At 42.3% G+C, this 19,707-nt stretch overlaps 1 protein-coding gene across 1 annotated transcript in view; it reads right to left on the reverse strand.

The window, feature by feature from the left end:
• Positions 1–19,707, reverse strand: part of LOC126177043 (carboxylesterase 4A-like) — a 388,219-nt gene that overhangs the window by 47,302 nt on the left and 321,210 nt on the right. The window contains exon 11 of the mRNA XM_049924282.1: positions 13,033–13,171. Within this exon, the coding sequence (XP_049780239.1) occupies positions 13,033–13,171 (139 nt within the window). The remainder of the gene's footprint in view (positions 1–13,032; positions 13,172–19,707) is intronic.

Genomic DNA, 19,707 nt, shown 5'->3' on the forward strand with positions numbered 1-19,707 from the left:
CTTTTGTACAAAACGTACGGCAGGTCAGACTGATCGGGAGTGGGTTGCAAACTTGAAAGGCCTTACTAGGGATTTTGCTTTTGAGTGTCAATGTGGACTCCCTTATTCAGATACTATGGTACGTGATTCAATTGCACAGAACATTTCTGATGTTCGTATAAGGGAACAGATTTTGAAACTAGTCAATCCCTCCCTTCAACAAGTGATGGACATATTGGATCAGCAGGACACATTTGACTTTGCTCAGGAATCATTTGAAACTTCGCCACCCGTGTGTCATGTTAACCGGCCCGCAGGGCGAGCTGCACAGAACAGTAAACAGTCCTCGTGCCCAGCCACGCCGCTGCAGCCAGGCTCTCAGTCATGTGTGCTGCGCCGGCAAGCAAATGCAGTGCTAAAATCATGCCCGTGGTGCGCTACTAGACATTCACGTGAGAATTGCCCGTCATGCCAAGCTATTTGCTTTTTCTGTAATAAAAAAGGACATGTTCAGAGTGTTTGCCAGAAAGAGCTCAGATCAGAAGCTTAAAACCATTCCAGGCCCTTTGCTTCACGCCGGAATTGGAATCGAAAAGAAGGTATACCGTTTCGCAACTACATTGACTGATTCTTTGAAATCTGCATCTAATGCAGACAAAATTTCATCGTAGGACAGCGTTGCTACGTCGTGTCGGGGAAATAATTTGACTATCACACGGTACGTTTGTACGCCGATCGATGATAAGAGATAAGGCTGCTGCTCGTTACCTTGAATTCTATAGGCAGCGAGATGGAATCCAAAATGGCGTGACCACTCCGTCCAGCTTTCCAGTGCAGCATCAAAAGGTCGAAAAGTTGGTGCAACAGCGTGTTGTGGCTGTGTTAGCAGTGGAGAGGCGGCTGCCGCATCGTTTCGCATTGCACGTTGACCCTGGACAAGCTGTCCAAGGATACTCAGGCTCGTGAAACTTCACCCATGGAAATTCATGTAGTTCATTCCATTCCGCTCAATGCCACTCTCTCTCTAACAGTGACTGTGTTCGTCCCACAAATAGTGTGCGTCGACATTGTCGGAAATCCCGTCGAGTCGCAAGTGATTATGTATCAGTGTCAGTTCACGTTGCACGAGACAGTCACTCTTGTCGTCAGCAGGACAATAAACTTTTTGTAGACTTGGACATTAACGGCAAGGTGATACCATTCCAGCTCGATACCGGAGCTGCAGTTTCACTGATCAATCAAGACACGTACAAACAGCTGGGCACACCTCCGTTGCATGCCGCAAATGTTAAGTTGCATAGTTATTCCGGACAAGCGATCCCTGTGTTAGGACAGTGCAGCCTTCTTGCAACATACAAAGGACAAACAAAACTTGTGTCATTTTACGTCCTTTGTTCTTCTTCTGCAGTGAACTTGTTTGGTTTCGATTTATTTCAATTGTTTAACTTGTCTATAGTAAATCGGGTCCTATCAGTGAACCAGACTGTGCCTTCCGACAGTGTTTCTCATCTATGTGAAGAATTTACAGACATTTTTGCACCAGGCCTCGGTTGTGCTAAGAACTATAAAGCACATTTGGAACTGAAAGTAAACGCGCAACCGAAATTTTTCAGAGCGTGCAATGTTCCACACGCATTGCATGATGAGGTCGCAAAAACATTACACGATTTGGAATCACAAGGTGTAATTGAACATGTGCAGGGCATCATGCTTAGTAATTTTGCCAAAACCTTCCAGAAAATTGAGACTTTGTGTGGACTTCAAGGCAACAGTGAATCCACAACTAGTGTTTGCAACTTTTCCTTTACCCCGCCCGGAAGATCTTTTTGACAAACTATGCCGTGGTAAATATTTTTCGAAGTTGGACCTCGCAGATGCATACTTGCAAATACTGGTGGATGAAGAATCCCAGCGCATCTTGGGTTGTACCAATTCAAACGACTGCCATTCGGGCGTTCATCCGCCCCTGCATTGTTTCAGCAATATCTACAAACTGTTTGTGCGTTGGTCCCTACTGCAGCAAACTATCTGGACGATATTGTGATCTCCGGAAAGATGGAAGAAGAACATTTAGCCAATCTCAGAACATTATTTCAGGTCTTGTGACAAAATGGTCTTCACTTACGGAAGGACAAATGTGTGTTTTTTGCTCGTGACTTGCCATACCTGGGACATTTACTCAATGCCCAAGGCATACATCCCAGTCCCGAGCACCTCCGTGCCATACAAGACTTGCCTTCGCCACCAAATTTGAAGCAGCTGTGGAGTGTACTGGGAAAAATAAATTACTATATCAGATATGTGCCACATGCCTCTTCCATTTCAGCTCCGCTTCATCGCTTACGCCATAAAGGTGTTCCGTTCGTTTGGACGACGGAATGCGAATGCGCCTTTTGCCTGTTGAAATCGGCGTTGCTTTCCAATACTTGCCTTATGCCATTCAATCCCCAGAAGCCCCTTTCGTTGATGGTGGATGCATTGGATTTCGGGATCGGTGCTGTGCTTGCGCACAAAGATGGATCGCACGATCGCCCTATTGCCTTTGCGTCCAAATTGCTCTCGTCTGCGCAAAGAAATTATTCACAGATCGAGAAAGAAGCATTGGCTCTCGTATTTGGTGTTACAAAGTTTCATGATTTCTTGTATGGTCGTTACTTTACCATCATCACAGACCACAAACATTTGACATCGCTTTTTCATCCGAACAAGCCTGTACCTCCACGTACAGTGCAGAAATTCATTCGCTGGTCTATTTTCCTCTCGCAGTACCACTACGATATCTTGTATCGGTCCACTGCTAAGCATGGAAACGCCGATGTGTTGTCCCGCTTGCCTGTTGCTGAGGATAGGGCATTCGATTCCTCCGAACTTGCTTGCAGGTTCATTGATGCAGAAACCGATGACGTGGTCGAATCGTTTCCGATTGATTTTCGTCGTATATCTACAGCCACAGCTGCCGACCCTGTCGTTGCTACCATTCTGCATTTTGTTGCTACGCAATGGCGCTTGTCAAAGTCATGGATCGGGGACCCGTTGGTTCACCGATTTTTTGCTCACAAGGAGAGACTTTTTGTTCGACATGGTGTTTTGCTGTTGTGTTCTGATAATGATCAGTCCAGGGTCGGGGTCCCATGTTTGTTACAGATTCTCCACCAAGGACATCGGGGTATAGTGAGAATGAAACAACTTGCTCGTCAGCACTGTACTTGGTTCAGAATTGATGCCGTGATTACGAATATGTGCTCTTCTTGCACGGTGTGTGCCGAACAACAATCAGCACCACCGCGGAAATTCTTTGCATGGCCAAAAGCCACTTCCCCTTGCCAACGCTTACACATTGATTTTGCTGGTCCATTCTGGAATGCTCGATGGTTGGTTGTGGTAGATTCATTCAGTAATTTTCCTTTTGTTGTCCAGATGTCTTCCATGACGTCATCTGGCACCATCCAAGTGTTATCTGCTATCTTTTGGATTGAAGGTCTTCCACAGACTATTGTTTCTGACAATGGCCCACAATTCATGTCCGCAGAAATTCAGTCATTCTGCAAGCCCAATGGTATTCAACATCTGACGTCCGTGCCGTTTTCGCCACAGTCAAATGGTGCCGCTGAATGACTGGTCAGGACTTTCAAGTCACAGATGTTGAAGTTGAAAGAGTCGCATTCTCGGGAGGATGCGTTATTGCTCTTTTTGTCCTCGTATCGCTCTCAGCCCCAAGATGGTTGCCCGCCGGCTGATTTGTTCCATGGTCGCCCTCATCGAACCTTGGTGTCTTTGCTACATCCGCCGCATCAGGTTCCTGTGCAGCGGCAGACACCTACTTTTACCCCAGGTGATGTTGTCTACTACCGCCACTATCGAGGTTCACGGCGTTGGCTTGAAGGGTGCATTCTTCGCTGCGTCGGGCACGCTATGTATCTGGTTTTGGGGGCCTCTGGAGAGGTGCGCCAGCTTCTCAATCAGCTGCACCTCTGTCGTCGCACGGGATCTGCCGCTAGCTGTCTGCTTTCAGCAATGGTGCCGTCCGGTCAGCACCGTGGGGACCCATCTACTGGCTCACCTCAGCCCCAGGTGTTACCGACGCTGCCTTCCATTTTGCCCCATGGCAAAGTTCTGCCGCCACCGCCTGTTCTCCCGCCGGCGACGCCCGCAGTGGACGCATTGCTGCAGCTGCCGGGTGCCTCCCTGGGTCACGTGCCGCCGATCGCTCCCCGTGACCAGTTGTCCTCCGACACGGAACTCTTGCCCACTCTGGACCATATGTCGTCTTTGCCCGTCGGGTGCCCCGGCGCGATGGAGTTTGACCCTTCGGCCCCTCCTGTCTCTCTACGGGCGCATACACCGCATGTTGGCGTGCACCCTGAAGCAGGTTTTCAGGCGTTTCCTAGCTCCCTGCGGTCTGAATGGCAGGGTGCGGGTGGCACAGCCTCGCCTGTTGTTAGGCTCCCCACCTCGTCGCATACGTCAACATGGGGTCCTCCCCACGGCGGGTGGAAGCCTTATGCCACAACCATACGCCGATTTGTGTGTGTGTGTGTGTGGGAGGGGGGGGGGGAGAATGTGGTGTCACCGCCAGACACCACACTTGCTAGGTGGTAGCCTTTAAATCGGCCGCGGTCCGTTAGTATACGTCGGACCCGCGTGTCGCCACTATCAGTGATTGCAGACCGAGCGCCGCCACACGGCAGGTCTAGAGAGACTTCCTAGCACTCGCCCCAGTTGTATAATCAACTTAGCTAGTGATGGTTTACTGACAAAATACACTCTCATTTGCCGAGATGATAGTTTAGTATAGCCTTCAGCTACGTCATTTGCTACGACCTAACAAGGCGCCATATTCAGTTACTATTGATATTGTGAATCATGTACTGTCAAGAGCGATGTTCATCATTAATGGATTAAAGTTAAGTATTCCACCAGCTACGTCCATTTTTCTAAATTCTAATTTCCTTGTCCTGTTCCAGACCTCACGCCAGCCTGCGTGACCTAAGACGTGTGCATTTCAGCCTCCTCTAGTAACACGGTGTTGGCTCTCCTGCCAACCACTGTATTTTGTTACTGTCTGCTAGATAAAACGAAATAAGTCCGCCTAATATTGCAGCAATTGTTACACACACCAAATAAGCGATACTATTTTGGCACAAATCGTCATTTTTATAACATGACAGAACATAAGTCATGAAGTACCAATTTCAAATGCCTAATAGGCCCAGTACAAGCAAAAAGTTTTATGTTAGGAAATTGTTTCACATTTCATTCATATTCTCGAGCTTCTGAAGCATGAGATCGAAAAGTAGTAGTACAAAATTTTTATATATATTTGGAATCGTCATATTCTTCTGTAATTTGTGTGAGTTCCCGTTTCCTCTACTTCCTCTTTCTAACAAACAATCTTGTCATCACTAATTCTCTAACTATTCCAGCCAGTGTCAAAACTTCTTCTCTGGTTAGCTTCACTAACCCTGCCACAATCACCGGTTTAGTTATCCCGCTTTTATTCTCCAGTTAGGCGTCATTACCTGTTTGTATAACACATTTTCCGCACTACTTCCAGAATAGAACTTTAGTAGCGGCTGCTAGCTGGGGACTGTATGACTGGCCCTTAGTAGTGTAGCGGTCTGGCCAAAAATTTTCTGTCAAAATTTCATTCTCTTGGATACACGGAGAAGACAATATGTATTCCTGTTAGTCATTTATTTCCACTCTGGTAGTCTGAATCTATGGAATTCTCTAGTAATTATAACAACACTGATCATTTACGAACCCAATCAACCACATAAAAAGTGATTGGCATTCACTCGTTCGGCTTTATTCGCTCAGCTCATATAGACCCGTCCGCTTTTGTCTGCAGGTAAGTTTACTTCTAGATGCGACGGGTATTCCTCTGCCAGAGACATCACGAACACAATGCACACATTCAAAAATCAACTTATGATTCATTCAGAAATCAACTTAGAATTTGTTCAAAAACCAACAGGGATGCATTCAAAATCATATGAGTAATCGTTAGACCAACATACGTTGGATGCTGGGCCACTTTGTGAAACAATGTCGTTTTCCTCAATAATGCGAATTTGGCGCCCCCCCCCCCTCCCCCCCCCCAACATTCTTTACTACTAATCTACTGGCATCAGCAAACAGAAATATTTTAGAGTCACCTGTAATTCTAGAGGGTGTATCATTTATATAAATAAGGGACAAGAGTGGCTCCAGCACTGATCCCTGCCCCCCCCCCCCTCCCCCCTTTGGCCGTGCCTCACTCAGACCCCACATCACAGCCATTCTCAACACATTGTGAATAATGATCTTTTGCTGTCTGTTGCTAAAGTAAGAGGTGAAGCAATTGAGAGCTACTACCTGTATTCCATAACGGAACAACTTCTGGAGCAATATGTTGTGATCAGCACAATCAAATGCCTTAGTTAAACCAAAAAAATATGCCTAGCATTCAGAACCTTTTGTTTAACCCATCCAGTACCTCACAGAGAGAAGAGAATATAGCATTTTCATTTGTTAAACGACTTCTAATGCCAAACTGTACATTTGATAGCAAATTGTGTGATATAAAATGATCAATTATCCTTAAATACACAGCCTTTTCAATAACTTTAGCAAACACTGATGGCATAGAAATAGGTCTAAAATTGTCTACATTATCCCTGTCATCCTTTTTCTAAAGTAGCTTTACTGCTGAGTCCTTTAATCATTCAGGAAACTGACCAGTCCTAAAGGAAAAATTACAAATAAGGCTAATACAGGGCTGACGTGCAGCACAGTACTTTAACATTCTGCTAAGCACTCCATCATAACCATGAGAGTCCTTAGTCTTCAGTGATTTAATTATGGACTCAATCTCCCCCCTGTTTGTATCACAGAGGAGTATTTCAGACATCAGTCTCGGAAAGGCATTTGCCAAGTTAGTTATATGATTTCCTGTAGAAACTAAATTTTTATTCAATTCACCAGTAATCCTCAGAAAATGATTGTTAAATACTGTACATATGTCTGATTCATCAGCAACAGAAATATTTTTACTACGAACTGACTTTATATCGTCGACCTTGAGCTACTGACCAGACACTTCCTTCATAACTGACCATATGGTTTTAATTTTATCATGTGAATTAGCTATTCTATTTGCATACCACATACTCTTTGCCTTCCTAATAAAATTTTAAGCACCTTACAATAGTGTTTGTAATGGGCTACTGAAGTTCGATTTTGACTACTAACATTTTGATATAATTCCTGCTTTGTTCTACATGATATCCTTATCCCACTAGTCAGCCACCTGGGCTGCCTATTACTGCTAGTACCCCATTTAGAACGTTCTAATGGAAAGCAACTCTCAAAGGGCATGAGAAACGTGTTAAGGAAACCTTTATATTTATCATCTATGTTATCGGCACTATAAACATCCTGCCATTCTTGTTCCTTGACAAGGTTTAAAAAAAACTCTCTATTGCTGCTGGATTAACTTTCCTACATAGTTTGTAATTATATGTGACATTTGTTTGAGCACAAAGGCCTTTTAGTGTTAAAATTTGTGCATCATGGTGTGAAAGGCCATTCACCCTTTTACTAGCAGAATGCCCATATTGTATACTGACAATGGAGCACTCCTCACTTGCGGTGCACCTGAACTGGATTTATGGGCAGCTACAACAGCAGTATATGTGTCCAAGCTACTGTCACTTCCTAATCCTGAATGGCTTTGTACATGTTTGATCAGGATAGCGATGTATAAGTTCCTGTCAGTGAAAGAAGTTCATGGCTTCATATCAATGGAACTACATCAAGATGCTAACTCAATTCAGCATATCAAGAAGTTTTTCCAATTACCAGCTGCTTGCTTAGTCCATGTAAGATTATATGCAGAGATGGTGGCAGATATGACAAATTGGCCTTGTCATGACACTCTTGATGGACTGCCAATTGAAGTCATTAAGAAAGGATCCAGCTGTGTCATCCTCATGTGGTCAGTCACAACATAGCTGGTCATCTCCCCAAAAACAGTTCCTCAGGGGAAAGAAGAAAGTGAGATTCATATCATTTCAGGTCATCCCTTTCGCCGAGCATGGCCTTCCACTCTTCAAAAAAAGGTAGGAACTGATGAAGCAACATTGCTAGATACCATTTTGTCACCAGTGTGAATGTGAACATTATCTCATACTCAAATGTGTTATCTTTTATCTTAATTTTTGTTATGGTCTTTAGTGCCTGTAACTTGTACTGATTATTTATATAGTGAATATGTATGTTTCAACAGAATAAAGTTGCATTTAATGCCACTGACCATGTTCTGCATTAATGGAGAGGAAGTAATACCATGTACCCATAGTTTCGCCACTTCTGCATTGTTGCTTCATATACAAATGGTTGTAAGCATCATGCATGTGTTCTGGTATTGTACTCGAAAAAGAGTATTAAATTTGTAACCAGTTTTGTGTAAAGGAACATTAAAGGAGTTTTTCACAGATGAGATGGAACTCATAAAACATTTGCTACATGAACTTTCCACTGAATTTTGGTTTTTACAACCACAACATCATATAGGGTGTCCATAATTAAAGTTTCAATTTAAAAACACTATAGGGAGCAGACCATAGCTCAGAATGACATTAAATTTCAACAGCATGTTACTGACACATGGGGAAAAGTCATGGGGGGAGGGGGGCTTAATTAAAGTTTGACCAATAGATGGTGCTGTAAGCAACAGAATATGCCCACCAACAGATGTGTGTCACATGAGTGTTCTATCAGTTTGCAGCAGAGATGCTCAACATGTCTGTTTCCATGAAGGATCACTGCTGGTAAAGCTCTTTTATAAGAACAGTGACTGTGCACCAGTAGCCCTGCAGAATTTTTGGACACTCAGTGGTATGAAAAAAGGTACTGGTCTGATGTCTGGTAAGAGTCTAGAGAAAATGATTACAAAATCTGAAAAGACAGTTTTTTTTAAAGTGCAACATGATGGAGGGAGGAAAGCTGCTGATCCAACATCTGTTGGAGATGCGGCCAAAGCATTGCAGGAGGGGTCGAGCAGTGGTGTGAAAACATGTAACGCTTGTGGAATTGCCAAAAATTTGGACATGCCTGCAAGCATGATTCATAAGATCCTAAGAAACCTCCTGCATTGCTACCCATTCAAAATCACCCATGTTCAGGAGTTGCTTCTTGCTGAGTTGCCAGAAAAACAAACATTTGCTGTGGAGTTTCTTTCTGGCATAGTAGTGGACAATGAATGGCCATGGAACATTCTGTGGACAGAAGAATCCTATTTTGATCTCCAAGGATATGTCACTATGCAGAATTATAGAATACAAGAAACAGAAAATATGCAGGTACATCAACTGGTACCACTTCATTCTGCGAAGATGATCTGTGACCCATGGGTTGGCTGCATCATTTATTGTAGGACCACATTTTTTTTTTAGGAGATCAGTCCTGCAGGTCCAGTTACGTATATCATCACTGGCATATGCTATTAGAGTCTTTTGCGCACCAGCATAATTCCAACGTTTTAACAGCAACGATGTGTGGCTAGAATCATTTTTATGCAAGGTGGTGTTCCTCCACACATTACACAGCCAGTGAAGTTGTGAAGTAGCTGCTGCAGAGGCATTTCAGAAATATTAGAACTATCAGCTTGCTGTCTAGATCACCTGATCCTAATCCACATGACTTCTGGCTGTGGGTTTACCTGAAAATGTTGTATTCAGTGCTTCAATTACTAACATAGCTGAATTGAAGGCACACATTGGGCAACACATTCTGAATGTGACTTCCAAAGTACTCTGATCTGTTGGTGAACATGGTGTTTCTTGATTTCAACTTATGGCAGAAAATGGTGGACAGCATGTTGTACATATATCACACCAGTCTAAAAACAATTAGAAACCCATGGAATTTCACTTTTTATGTGGTTTCTGGCCCCAGGACAGTTAAAAATCAATGTCATTTTGCTTCTCGTGCAGTTTTTGGTCTCTTGACAAAAACTGAGACCATTTTGCTTTTTATGTGGGTTTTTGCTCAGGACAGTTAAAAATTGATTTTTCACATTAGATATGGTATGACCTTGCTGTGGCGTGTGGACTGACCTAACTAACAGTGCCGCAACTGTTATTACCAAACTTGAGTTATCATGCCATTGAACACTATGGATGATGCAATATGCATCTCGAACCATAGTTGCCATATTGTGATTCATCTGTCATTTGTAACTGACCCCATTTACATTAAGAGACTTTTTTGTTCCATAATTTTCCCCCCTGTATCATAATATGCTGCTCAGATTTGACAACATTCTGAGCAGTGGATCTCTTTCTACAGTATTTTGAAACTGGAACTTTAATTATGGACACTCTGTAGTTTGCATGCATACTTTTCTTCCTTGCCTATGATTTACATTCTGAGCAGTGGATCTCTTTCTACAGTATTTTGAAACTGGAACTTTAATTATGGACACTCTGTAGTTTGCATGCATACTTTTCTTCCTTGCCTATGATTTAAAGTGAGGTTCAGTATTTTGGTGAAGGGTCCAATTGAACAAAAAGCAAGAAATTGAAGCTTTCTGTAAGTTCAAAAGAAAATTAAAAATGTAATTGACTAACAATTCTTATAAATTAGCTAACGATATAGATTCAGGGACTGAAGATTCATATTAATTGTAAGACAAGTAGCATTCCTCATTTTAACCTTTCATTTATTAATGGTACATACAGCCCACTGCTAACATACGAGGTGCATTCAAGTTCTAAGGCCTCCGATTTTTTTTCTCTGGACTGGACAGAGATAGAAACCTGCGCATTGTTTTAAAATGAGGCCGCATTCATTGTCAATACGTCCTAGAGATGGCAGCACCGTATGGCAGATGGAATTTTACCGCCAGCGGCGAGAATGAGAACTGTTTTAAATACTTAAAATGGCGACGTTTTCCTTAGTTGAACAGCGTGCAATGATTCGTTTCCTGAATTTGCGTGGTGTGAAACCAATTGAAATTCATCGACAGTTGAAGGAGACATGTGGTGGTGGAGTTATGGATGTGTTGAAAGTGCATTCGTGGGTGCAACAGTTTAATGAACGCAGAGCATCGTGTGACAACAAACCGAAACAACCTCAGGCTCGCACAAGCCGGTCTGACGACATGATCGAGAAAGTGGAGAGAATTGTTTTGGGGAATCGCCGAATGACTGTTGAACAGATTGCCTCCAGAGTTGCCATTTCTGTGGGTTCTGTGCACACAATCCTGCATGACGACCTGAAAATGCGAAAAGTGTCATCCAGGTGGGTGCCACAAATGCTGACGGACGACCACATGGCTGCCCGTGTGGCATGTTGCCAAGCAAAGTTGACGCGGAACGACAGCATGAATGGGACTTTCTTTTTGTCAGTTGTGACAATGGATGAGACGTGGATGACATTTTTCAATCCAGAAACAAAGCGCCAGTCAGCTCAATGGAAGCACACAGATTCACCGCCACCAAAAAAATTTCGGGTAACCACCAGTGCTGAAAAAATGTTGGTGTCCATGTCCTGGGACAGCGAGGGCATAATCCTTACCCATTCCGTTCCAAAGGGCACTACGGTAACAGGTGCATCCTATGAAAATGTTTTGAAGAACAAATTCCTTCCTGCACTGCAACAAAACTGTCCGTGAAAGGCTGTGCATGTGCCGTTTCACCAAGACAATGCACCCGCACATCGAGCTAATGTTACGCAACAGTTTCTTCGTGATAACAACTTTGAAGAGATTCCTCATGCTCCCTACTCACCTGACCTGGCTGCTAGTGACTGTTGGCTTTTTCCAACAATGAAAGACACTCTCCGTGGCCGCACATTCACCAGCCGTGCTGCTATTGCCTCAGCGATTTTCCAGTGGTCAAAACAGACTCCTAAAGAAGCCTTCGCCGCTGCCATGGAATCATGGCGTCAGCGTTGTGAAAAATGTGTATGTCTGCAGGGCGATTACGTTGAAAAGTAATGCCAGTTTCATCGATTTCGGGTGAGTAGTTAATTAGAAAAAAAATCGGAAGCCTTAGAACTTGAATGCACCTTGTATGACAAATATTTGTCTAGTCATGTAGATATGAAGCTAGTAGTAGCAAGTAAAGAGCTCCTGTTTAATTCAACTGAGCTCACAGTGGCTTTATTCAGATTAATGACATTTCTGTCAATTTTTCTTTGTTGAACTTAGCATGAGCAAACACTAAGAATTAAATACTAATGGAATTTCCAACAGGTATTTCACTTTGTTAACATATTCACTTCCATGATGAATTGATGAATGAATGAAGGAAAGTGTGCAAGACAGTTAAGGCTTTTCATTTACTCTATTGATGCAATTTTTATATCCTGCTGAAGTCCTTTCTGAATAAACACAAGTAAATATAAATGAATAGAATTTTAAAGTCTGTTTATGTAGATATTTATGGTTATTATACCATGCAAACACTTACTCTTAGTGTAATCTAGTAATCCAGTACCTGTGGCTTGACAGTCTAGATGTTCAAGTATTTTACATATTAAATGTAGAGGTTTTAATTCAACTTTGTGTATATATTATGTCTCAACTTCCTGTCAGTCTGGAACAATACAGATAGCTATTGTAGAATAGCCCACTGCAGACTTTAAACTACATGCCATATCATGGTGAAAATTGTGTGCTTTCCCCTTTCACTGCAATAGTGTGGGAACTACAAATCAAACTTAACATCAACTGTTGATGTCTGATGAGTATTATTCATATTTCACCTTGAATATGACATCACTGAACTTACGTCCTTATGTTAGTGGTTGCTCTTATTATGTGACATAATTAGCTTTGAAATGTCATTATTTAAAACATCCAAGAATGTACAAAGCATTTACTTGTATGTCACACCCGTATCTCATCTCATTTCTAGCTTTTGTCAGTTGCTTAGATAATTTATCTTAACAGTGATATTGTGTAAATTTATACTTGTGTGCAGATTCTGGGGATGGTAACCAGAAAGTGTTAACAAAATTAGGATCTCATTACAATGAATGCAAATTTTTAGTATAAAATTTTACCCTGTTCGTGAAAATTCAGCCCACATTTGACGTATCATTCTGCCAAACCTTTCTTCAGTCCCAGATGGTCTGCGTCCAGAAAGCTGCTGCATAAGGGATGGGCCAAGAAGATGTAGCAATTCTGAACCATGTGCAGCACCTAACAGTGACATCCAATTGACCTGACATTAGTTCAAGTGTTCCTAATAAATTATTTACCTGAGTTATAAAAATAAATGTCATTTTTGTAGAAATAAATACCTCATACATATATTTATTTTTACTAGGCTTCCCTTTTTGTAACCAAAGTAACCACATACTGATTAAAGTTAACACAGTACCACATGCTGTTAAGTTATAATTATAAGGAAAGAAGGTGGGAAGAAAGAAAGTTTACTAATGTTGTATTGATGATGAGATATTCAATGATACAGTGCAAGCTCTGATTAGGTAAGGACAGTGAACTAAATTGGCCTTGTCCTTTACAAAGGAATCATTCAATAAATTGATTTAATTAATTTGGCAAAATCATGGAAGCCTAAATCTGGATGGCCAGACAGGAATCTGTGTCACCTTTCTCAGTTGTTAAATAGCTAGTGACAGGTCTCATTATTTGAATGTTTTTATTCCAGCATAATATATTATTTTGCCAAACTTTTATGTTTGTTTGAGCAGAAGAGTGAGTTTGAATGACCATTTTCGTGTGACAGAGTCAATATAAATAAGTACAGCATTTCTGTCAGATCTTGAAACAAAAAGTAGATAATATATATCAGTTACATCCACCACTTTCATTTTCAACCATGGGCAAGAGAAATAATATATATCAATTATGTCCTTCAGTTTCAATTTCAGCCATGGGCAAGAGAAAAACATTGGTGTATTTTCTGATCTGTGAAAGAATACATAAAGAGTTTCTCCTGCTTCAGATAGATATGAAATTTGAACTACACAAGAAAAATTGATCAAACTCATAGTATCACATTGTGGAATGTAGATAATCACATTTATATTATTTGTTTAAAGTAGCTATGTATTAACAAACATCCAAGGGCAACATCAGCTACAAAAATAACACAGGGTGTGAGATTAACCTGTCATCAAAGAGACAGTGAACTCTCCTATACCAAACAAGTTGGGTTTTTCAGTAACAGCTTTTACATACATATTTTAAACTATAATGCCTTGTCAATCCAACCACTCTCTTCTGTCACTGGCTATTCATTTCAGTCCAATGTAATTGTCACAGCCTATCCTCTTCTTGATTCCTTCCAAATACTTCATTCTAGGCCATCCTATTCTTTTCATTATCAGCATTTAAGAATATAAATGATGAAAGTGTGCAATAAATTTTATTTTCCTCTTTTCCATTTCATTTAATAATCATCTCTCTTCATTGATTTCCATGAAGACTGCCAGGTTGGTTTTTCATCCTGTCCAGCTCATTCTTGTCATCTGCCCTAATCACATTTCAGCAGCTGCAAGTCAATTCCCTTCCAATTTACCCCAAGTACAACTTTCACTTTCATCCACTCCATAGAAAAGATTTGGTGAAGGATTTTATAATACCTAACTTCATATGTTTCTGGTTAAAATGTTTCTCTTATCCATAAATACCTGTCAGCAGCGAATCTATACCAGGTGAGGGGTTTGAGCTTCTGGGTGTTTAGGAAGGATTCCTTTAGATGGCCCATGAATATGTTGGAATAGGATGTTGCCATGTTGGTGCCCACAGCTGTACCCCAGATTTGTTTCTAGGTAATGCCTTGAAAGAAGTAGTAATTGTTGGTGAATGTATAGTTGGTTATGGTGTCTAAGAAGGAGGTGGTTGGTGCGGAATCCATCGGGCATTTGGAAAGGCAGTGTTTAATAGTGATAAGGCGATGGGCATTAGGGATTTTGTGTAAAGGGAGCTGGTACCAATAGTGATGAACAGGACACCGTGTGGTAAAGGAACAGAAATTGTGGGGAGTCAGTAGAGGAAATGGTTGGTATCTTTTATATGAGTTGGTAGGTTGCAGATAATGGGCTGAAGGTTTTAGTCTACAAGAGCAGAGATTCTCTCAGTGAGGGAGGGGAGGGGGTACAGTAATCAGGCACAATGGGGTGTCCTGTGTGATTGGATTTATGGATTTTTAGCAATCATGTAGAAGGTAGGAGTGTGGGGAATGCTAGGGGTGAGGAGAGAGATGGGCTATGGGGAAATGTTCTGGGGTGGGCCAAAGGATTTGAGGAGAGACTGGAGATCATGCTGGATTTCTGGAATGGGGTCACTGCAGCAAGGCTTGTAGGTGGATGAATCTGACAGCTGGCAGAGTCCTGCCAGGTAATCCATATGATTAAAAAAACATCTGTGGTGGAGCCTTTGTCAGCAGGTACAATGTATGGTTGGGATTCATTTTTAGGTGGTGGATTGTGAATCTTGCCGTGGATGTAAGGTTAGTTTGCATGCTGAGGGATTTGGCTGACAAATCCTATCTCCCAGGCCTACAACAGTTATTCCACCCTCAAAACTCCCTCCCACTACCACACAGAATCCAGAACCTAAATAGACCCCAAACACAGTCATGAACCTTTCTTCCAAAAGCCTTAGCACCAACATGGCACCATCCTGTGCCAACATATTCATGGGCCATCTAGAGGGGTCCTTCCTAAACACCCAGAATCTCAAACCCCTCACCTGGTTCATATTCGCTTCTGACATCTTCCTGATCTGGATTGAGGATGAGAACACCCTATCCACATTCCTCCAGAACCTCAACACTTCACCCCCATTCACTTCATGTGGTCCTACTCAACCCGACAAGCTTTTGTCCTTGATGTTGACCTCCACCTCAAAATGGCTATATCAGTACATCTGACCATATCAAACCTACCAACCACCAGCAATATCTCCACTTCAACAGCTGCCACCCATTCCATGCCAAGAAGACCCTTCCATACAGCCTAGCCACCTGTGGCTGTCCCATATGTAGTGATGAGCGGTCCATCTCGAAATATACTGGGGGTTTTACTGAGGACTTTACAAATAATAATTATCCTCCTAATCCTGTACAAAAACAGATCTCCTGTGCCTTATCTTTCCAGTCACCCATCACCTCTCAAAGCCCCACCATCTAGTCACAGAGGAGCATTCCCCTTGTGACTCAGAACCACCTGGACTAGAGCAACTGAATTACATTCTCCACCAGGGTTTTGACTACCTCTTGTCATGCCCTGAAATGAGAAATGCCCCACCCATTATCCTTCCCACTACTCCCTCAGTGTTATTCTGCTGCCCAACAAACCTACACAATATCCTCATTCACCCCTACACAAGCCATGCTCCCAGCCCCTTGCTGCCTCCCACCACCAACTACTCCAGTCTGGTCACAAACATCATCTATCCCATCAAAAGCAGGGCTACCTGTGAAACCAGTCATGTGACCTACGAGTTAGCTGCAACCACTGTGCTGCATTCTACATGGGCATAACAACCAACAAGCTGTCTGTCCGCATGAATGGCCACTGATAAACTGTGGCCAAGAAACAACTGGAGCACCCTGTTACTGAGCACGCTCTCCAACATGATGTCCTTCAATTCAGTGACTGCTTCACAGCCTGTGCCTGTGCCACCAACGCCAGCTTTTCCGAACTGCACAGGTGGGAATTGTCCCCACAATATATCCTACATTCCCATAACCCTCCTGGCCTCAACCTTCATTACTCATTGTCCTTACCCATCTAGCCCCTTCCCTGTCCCTATTCCAGCACTACAGCACTACACAGCCCTCTATTCTACCAATGCGCCCAGTCTGTTTACTTCTCTCCTTTTCCACTAATCTCCCCCTCTCTCCCCCAACCCTCTATCTAACCTCCTGATTGAAACTAGCTGCCCCACTCAGCACCTCATCCCTGCTTGCTCCCAGCAGCACTTTACCATCCCCCACGTCTACACTGCTTTTCCTGGTCCTCCCTGCCCCACCTACCTCCTTACCCCACACTCAGCTGCCTCTCCCGTAATGCGCTGCTGCTCAAAGTCTTGCTTCAGCTGCCAGAGACTGTGGTCATGTGCAGGTGAGTTGCATTTGTGTGACTGTGTGCATATGTGTAGCTTGTCTGTTTTTGAAAAGGTCTTGTTAGCTGAAAGCTAACTTTCCAACAGTCTTCTTGTTGTGCCTTTTTGCAACTCAGTATCTCCACTTTATGGTGAGTAGCAACTATCCTTTTCATTATACTGATACCTTCCATCCTGGATTTTCCATTGTCTGATATGACTTTCACCATTCTATTTGTTTCTGTTTCAGAGTCTGCAACTATTATTTGTCATTAGAAAATCTGATACAGTGTATACTGTCACCACTGTTTTTTATTCCCCTTGTCTTTTCTTTCATGATCTGAATATTTTCCTCAATGAACATATTAAACAAATGTGGAGATACAGGACATTCTTGTATGGCTCCTCTTCTAATCCTGTTCTTGTTCTCTACCTTATTGATGTTTATTTTTGTACATTTGTTCTGATACAGTTGATTAATTGTTTTTCTATCCTTCCAGTCCTGTCCTATTTAATTCATACTTCTAAACAGTAGCTCCTAGTTCACATTGTCAAACCTTTTTATAAGCCCACGAAGGTAAGATAAGTTCTGCTACTCATACGCATCCTTCCCTCCAATAGCATGTGCAAGACCAAAATTGCTTCTCTTGTTTCTCTACCTTTTTCTTATCCAAAATGGTTTTCTCTAGCTTACCTACATCTCCTTTTATGCTGCTCTTAACTGTATTAATCAACATTTAAGAGGCACGTGATAACATTATAAGTAAGTGTTCTGTAATTTATGCAATCCATTACCTTCCCTATTTTAGGTGTGGTAATAGTTCTGTATTGTATGAAGTGTTTTAGTATGACTCCTTTTTAGTAGCAGTCATTTATTACTCTGAATAATTGGTCTTCCATCTTGTTACCTAAATTTTTCAGCAGTTCTGCAGTGACATCATCAACACCAGTTGCACTTTCTTCTTTGAATCTCTGCAGTGCTTGTTCAAATATATATCTCATGATGGGAGGACCTTGCATTTTTCTTTCAGAAACATAGATGTCTTCCATCACATTATCTTTCTTCTTGAAGTCTTTATCATCACACATTTCTTCTATGTATTGTCTCCAATGACTGCTGGTCACCCAGTTGCTGAACATGCTGCCCACCACGATGTGCTTCACTGCAATGACTGCTTCACAGCCTGTGCCATTCCTACCAACACCAGCTTTTCTGAACTGCACAGGTGTTAACTTTCCCTACAACATGCCCTTCATTCCTGGAACTCCTCTGGCCTCAAGCTTCACTAGTCCCTTACCTCCACCTACCTGTCCCTTTTCCTACTCCCACTCCAGCACTACACACATCTTCTATTCCACCAACACATCTGCAATCTTTTCCCCTTCTCACCCCCCCCCCCCCCACCCCACCCCCATAGCACAGCCTTCCAACTCTGCACCTAGCAGCCCTATCCTGTTCCCACACATCCCTGCAGGTAGCACATCATCTTCCTCCACCCTTACCCTGATATCCACCCCCCACCCCATGACTCCTCTTTACACTGCCACCACCCATCCCAGATTTCTGCTCATATCAGATGCAGTCGCAGTCTGAAGTCAGGCCACAGTGGCCAGAGACTGTGGCCATGTGTGTGTGTATGTATTGTGCTTGTGTGACTGTGTGTGTGTTTTCTATTTCTAAAGGAGCACTTTCCTATCTGAAAGCTTAGATGTTTGGCTGTCTTTTCACTGTGTCTGTCCATGACTCAATGCCTGCAGCAATACATCCTGTTTATAATACTGACATGTTACACCTTGATGCACATGCTGAGTCCAGATTTATTGTTCAGGGATCAGTTCATTCTATCCAGCAATCTATTGTGCTTTTTACATTGTTTGCCTCTCTGAACCTGGCCTAGGAGCTGCAACAGATTTCGAGGCTCACATTATTCCTAAAATATTTCCAGTGTATTTCTTTCAGTCCCAACCAGTCTCACTGGCTCTTCATGATGATCTTGTGATCTTGAAGAAGAAGTAGCATAATGCTTTGACGTGTATAGCTGACAGGCAGTGGGTAATACCGTTGTTAATTGTTTGCAAACTAGGAGGGAAACTGTGTCTGGGTGGTGATTTTAAAGCAACGATGAAATAACCCCATACCCTTTACTCTATACCAATGACTTTTCACACAACTTTCTGGAGAGTAATATTTCCACAAGTTAAATTAGTCCAATGCTTATTTGCAGCTCCCATTAGATTAAGAATTCAAAAAACCCTTCTCATCAACACCCCTATTGGGTTGTGCAATACAACAGATTACCAGACAGGGTCATCATTGCCTCTGAAATACTTGAGATATACCCAGAAGTTACAAAAAAAATGTGTAAATTAAATAGATCATATTACCATCAAAGATTAAAAATCACTAAACATCTGCAGATTTTTCAGTTTTTGTTTGAGACACTTCCACAATATTGCCTTAAATGGAACCATTTCACATGTTCTTTACTTTTCCAACAAACTGTCACATACATAGATTCCGTTCTAAGCCAGAAATTTCTCAAACCAACTAAAGAGTATGGCAAACCGTGAGAAATAGCCTGCTTCCACTTCACATAAAAATTTGCAAGTGTTCCCGGATAAAATTAATTATTACACTATATACATACCTTGAGCAGACA

This window comes from Schistocerca cancellata, chromosome 1 (assembly GCF_023864275.1).
Source record: "Schistocerca cancellata isolate TAMUIC-IGC-003103 chromosome 1, iqSchCanc2.1, whole genome shotgun sequence".
Taxonomy (NCBI): Eukaryota; Metazoa; Arthropoda; class Insecta; order Orthoptera; family Acrididae; genus Schistocerca; species Schistocerca cancellata.